At 50.3% G+C, this 5,236-nt stretch overlaps 1 protein-coding gene across 1 annotated transcript; it reads left to right on the top strand.

Moving 5' to 3' along the window:
* Window positions 1-851: 851 nt before the first annotated feature.
* Window positions 852-2,002, top strand: LOC128693966 (transcription factor Atoh1-like). The gene is made up of 2 exons (XM_053783913.2): window positions 852-1,656; window positions 1,834-2,002. The coding sequence occupies exon 1, from the start codon at window positions 955-957 to the stop codon at window positions 1,609-1,611; it is 657 nt and encodes a 218-aa protein (XP_053639888.1). The 5' UTR covers window positions 852-954; the 3' UTR covers window positions 1,612-1,656; window positions 1,834-2,002.
* Window positions 2,003-5,236: the final 3,234 nt, after the last annotated feature.

Below are 5,236 nucleotides of genomic sequence, written 5' to 3' on the forward strand. Positions count from 1 at the left end.
GAGGGTGATGGAATGGAAGATGATGGAGTGGAGGGTGATGGAATGGAGGGTGATGGAATGGAGGGTGATGGAGTGGAGGGTGATGGAATGGAGGGTGATGGAATGGAGGGTGATGGAGTAGAGGGTGATGGAATGGAGGGTGATGGAATGGAAGGTGATGGAGTGGAGGATGATGGAATGGAGGGTGATGGAATGGAGGGTGATGGAATGGAAGGTGATGGAGTGGAGGGTGATGGAATTGAGGGTGATGGAATGGAGGGTGATGGAGTGGAGGGTGATGGAATGGAGGGTGATGGAATGGAGGGTGATGGAGTGGTGGGTGATGGAGTGGTGGGTGATGGAGTGGAGGGTGATGGAATGGAGGGTGATGGAGTGAAGAGTGATGGAAGGAGTGAAAGGGGATGGTGTGGATGGTGATGGAATAGAGGGTTAAGGAGTGGAGGATGAAAGAGTGGAGGGGTGAAAGAATGGAGTGGAGGATGATGAAGTTGAGGGTGATGGAATGGAGGGTGGAGTGTTGGGTGATCCAGTGGAGGGTGATGGAGTGGTGGGTGATGGAGTGGTGGGTGATGGAGTGGAGGAGGATGAAGTGGAGGGTGATGGAGTGGAGGGTGGGGTGTTGGATGATGGAGTGGAGGGTGGGGTGTTGGATGATGGAGTGGAGGGTGGTGGAGAATGTGGACTGGTGGCTGATGGAGTGGAGTATGTAAAGTGGAGAGGGATAGAGTGTAGGATGTGGAGTGGAGGGTGATGGAGTAAGGGTATAGAGACAGGTTGGGAGGTAGTGGCAACACCAACAGTGACCTCGGGCACGCGATGCCCCGCCCAGCTCCTGCTTATTCCTACCCGGATTGGCTGCTTTAGTCACGTGACCATCGCTCAGGGATCTCTAGCCCATATAAAGGAGGAGGATAGAGGTGTGGGTCAGAGTTTAGATCAGTAGCGTGGACAACCATGTCAGTGTCTGAATGGCTCTATCCCCCATCGGTCCACCAGGCCAACTATCCTCACTATACAGAGCCTTATGCTGGCTCAGCTCTTCTGAGCCCCGCGGGGCTATTTAGTGCAACGTCTCATTTTGACACCCCCAGTGCCACACCCAGCCCACAGTGCCAGCCTGCAGCTACAGCCTCGTCACCAGCCTGGTCGTCAATTACAACCACCTCGTATTCTGAGGGCCGTCCGAGTCCCTCAAGTTCGCCTATGAGCAGCTGTGAGAGTCTTGAAGTCGGGTCACCTCGTTCCTGGACAGTGTCAGCAAGTGGCCCTTCCTCTTGGTCCTGGGGTGCCCCTGGTACGACACACCCGCTCTTGGCCGCCGCTGCAGCCGTCGTCACTACCTCGTCAGGAACATTAGTTGCTTCTTCAAATCATGGCCGCCTGAGCAAGTGCAGAAGAAAACCCCCGAAGACAGTGGGACGAGAAGTGCTCAGAAAACGGCGACTTGCTGCAAATGCTCGCGAGCGGCGCCGCATGAATGGATTAAATGACGCATTCGACCGCTTACGCGAAGTGATCCCAGCTCTTAGCGGTGACCAGAAACTGTCCAAGTTCGAGACCCTTCAGATGGCCCAGACATATATTGCCGCCCTGGCAGAACTCCTGCACTGAACATTACGCCCCGGCGAAGTGACCGCATCCTCAGTATCTAGTCAGGTGAGTCAAGGATTGTGTTATGTGGTGATTTCAACTGTGCAGTAGATACGAATCAATATTTAAGAGCCATCCGCCAAACATAAAATATATAAATTGACAAACATTTTTTGCTAAGCTTCAGGTGAAAATCATTGTGGTAAATATGAAAACTAATCAAAGTCCCTTTCATCGTTGCAGAGATCCACTCACCTGAAAAAGAATCTCCGTAACAGTAAACGAAATTCTGCCTTGTCTATGGGCCTATGGACCCGTTATTTTGTCTGCCTAGTCGACTCTTCCTTCCCCTACCATGCCATACGCTACGCAGCCCTTGCCAGAAATACCATCAGTATCTGTTACCAAACCGTCCAGCTTCTATAGATATATTTGACAGTGATGCGCTAGTGGCTACTTGGTGAACGCGCTTCGCCACCAGCATGAGTATGAGAGTGACTACTGTAGTAACGCAAGAGTCAACAGCGACGCCAGTAGTATTAGCACCATGTGGTAGTGGTATTTTCCTTAATATTAGGCAACATGCGCCTTTCACTGAAAGAAAGGTGACAACTATGTCTTGCAGTGGTAGCAGACGACAACCATGCCCAATGCAGTGGTGGCAGATAGCCATCCAACAGTGATAGCAGCTGAGGGCTACTTCTGGCAGTGGTAGCAAGTGAAAAGTATATCCATTGCCATGGTAGGTGACGACTATGTGCATCGTAGTGGCAGCAGGCAACAACCTTGTCCAGCAGTGATAGCAGGCAACAACCTCGTGTGGCAGTGGTAGCAGGCAACAACCTCGTCTGGCAGTGGTAACAGGCAACAACTTTGTCTGGCAGTGGTAGCAGGCAACAACCTCGTCTGGCAGTGGTAGCAGGCAACAGCCTTGTCTGGCAGTGGTAGCAGGCAACAGCCTTGTCTGGCAGTGATAGCAACCAAGAACCTCGTCTGGCAGTGATAGGCGACATCCATGTTCGTTCCAGTGGTTGTCCGCGACAACCGTGTACGTTTCAGTGGCAGCAGGCAGCAACCTCGTCTGGCAGTGGTAGGAGGCAACAACCTTGTCTGGCAGTGATAACAGGCAACAACTTTGTCTGGCAGTGTTAGCAGGCAACAACTTCGTCTGGCAGTGGTAGCAGGCAAGAACCTCGTCTGGCAGTGGTAATAGGTGACATCCATGTTCGTTCCAGTGGTTGTACACGACAACCGTGAACAATGCAGTGGTAGCAGGCGATAACCGTGTACACTACAGTGGTAGCAGGCAACAACCGTGTACAGTGCAGTGGTAGCAGGCGACAACCGTGTACACTGCAGTGGTAGCAGGCGACAACCGTGTACACTACAGTGGTAGCAGGCGACAACCGTGTACACTACAGTGGTAGCATGTGACAACCGTGTACAGTACAGTGGTAGCAGGCGACAACAGTGTACAGTACAGTGGTAGCAGGCGACAACCGTGTACACTACAGTGGTAGCAGGCGACAACCGTGTACACTACAGAGGTAACAGGCGACAACCGTGTACACTACAGTGGTAGCAGGCGACAACCGTGTACACTACAGTGGTAGCAGGCGACAACCGTGTACACTACAGAGGTAGCAGGCGACAACCGTGTACACTACAGTGGTAGCAGGCGACAACCGTGTACACTACAGTGGTAGCATGTGACAACCGTGTACAGTACAGTGGTAGCAGGCGACAACAGTGTACAGTACAGTGGTAGCAGGCGACAACCGTGTACACTACAGTGATAGCAGGCGACAACCGTGTACAGTGCAGTGGTAGCAGGCGACAACCGTGTACACTTCAGTGGTAGCAGGCGACAACCGTGTACACTGCAGTGGTAGCAGGCGACAACCGTGTACACTTCAGTGGTAGCAGGCGACAACCGTGTACACTACAGTGGTAGCAGGCGACAACCGTGTACACTACAGAGGTAACAGGCGACAACCGTGTACACTACAGTGGTAGCAGGCGACAACCGTGTACACTACAGTGGTAGCAGGCGACAACCGTGTACACTACAGTGGTAGCAGGCGACAACCGTGTACACTACAGTGGTAGCAGGCGACAACCGTGTACACTACAGTGGTAGCAGGCGACAACCGTGTACACTACAGTGGTAGCAGGCGACAACCGTGTACACTACAGTGGTAGCAGGTGACAACCGTGTACACTACAGTGGTAGCAGGCGACAACTGTGCACAGTACAGTGGTAGCAGGCGACAACCGTGTACACTACAGTGGTAGCAGGCGACAACCGTGTACACTACAGTGGTAGCAGGCGACAACCGTGTACACTACAGTGGTAGCAGGCGACAACCGTGTACACTACAGTGGTAGCAGGCGACAACCGTGTACACTACAGTGGTAGCAGGTGACAACCGTGTACACTACAGTGGTAGCAGGCGACAACTGTGCACAGTACAGTGGTAGCAGGCGACAACCGTGTACACTACAGAGGTAGCAGGCGACAACCGTGTACACTACAGTGGTAGCAGGTGACAACCGTGTACACTACAGTGGTAGCAGGCGACAACTGTGCACAGTACAGTGGTAGCAGGCGACAACCGTGTACACTACAGAGGTAGCAGGCGACAACCGTGTACACTACAGTGGTAGCAGGCGACAACCGTGTACACTACAGAGGTAGCAGGCGACAACCGTGTACACTACAGTGGTAGCAGGCGACAACCGTGTACACTACAGAGGTAGCAGGCGACAACCGTGTACACTACAGTGGAAGCAGGCAAAAATCATGTCGTACTACTAACAGGTGATACCGCCTGATAACGCCCTCTCTGTCTGTCTGTCTGTCTGTCTGCCCCTCTCTCTCTCTCTCTCTCTCTCTCTCTCTCTCTCTCTCTCTCTCTCTCTCTCTCTCTCTCTCTCTCTCTCTCTCTCTCTCTCTCTCTCTCTCTCTCTCTCTCTCTCTCTCTCTCTCTCTCTCTTTCTCTTCGTTTTATTGATTACGTTTTGGTGTGAACTATCAAGTATTATTTATTAAGCATTCAAGTCTACGTCAACCAAAGATAATATTAAGCACTTTTTTTCCAGCATGTGTATACATAAAATAAAACGAAAAGACAATGCTTGTTGAATAAAATTATTAAAAAAGCTTCACTGACTTTTGTATTCGATCCCTTGTGGCAACAACAGATTTGAAATGGGTTAAAGAAATAAATCAGATTCATAAAAAAAAAGCCGAAAAAAAGAGAAGAGAATGCTTATATTTATTAAAAGTTAATAAGAGAAATATTCCTGTAACATACTTGTACATGTTGATGAATAAGGTGTAAGATCATTAGTGATGAATTGCGTAATTTAATTCACCTGGGATGCGTAAATGATTCACTGTCTGAAGAGAAGTTCCTACAAGGAAGGTACCTCAAGGCCGGTGAAGGGCTGTTGATTCAAAGATTTGGAGGTACTCTTCATTTCCTTGGATTGCATCTGATTGCTTCCCATTAGTCAGAGTGCTATGTGATCCCTAAGGGTTTAGCGCTCCTCTACGAAATAACTAAATCGACACATGTAAAAAGAGATGAAATAAGTTCATTGGAATGTACAATGGCAGGCAATAATAATAATAATAATAATA

Source organism: Cherax quadricarinatus, chromosome 90, assembly GCF_038502225.1.
Source record: "Cherax quadricarinatus isolate ZL_2023a chromosome 90, ASM3850222v1, whole genome shotgun sequence".
Lineage (NCBI taxonomy): Eukaryota > Metazoa > Arthropoda > Malacostraca > Decapoda > Parastacidae > Cherax > Cherax quadricarinatus.

What these genes read in the sequence shown, in the direction of transcription:
- LOC128693966 (XM_053783913.2), top strand. Translation starts at nt 955, where the DNA reads ATGTCAGTGTCTGAATGGCTCTATCCCCCATCGGTCCACCAGGCCAAC.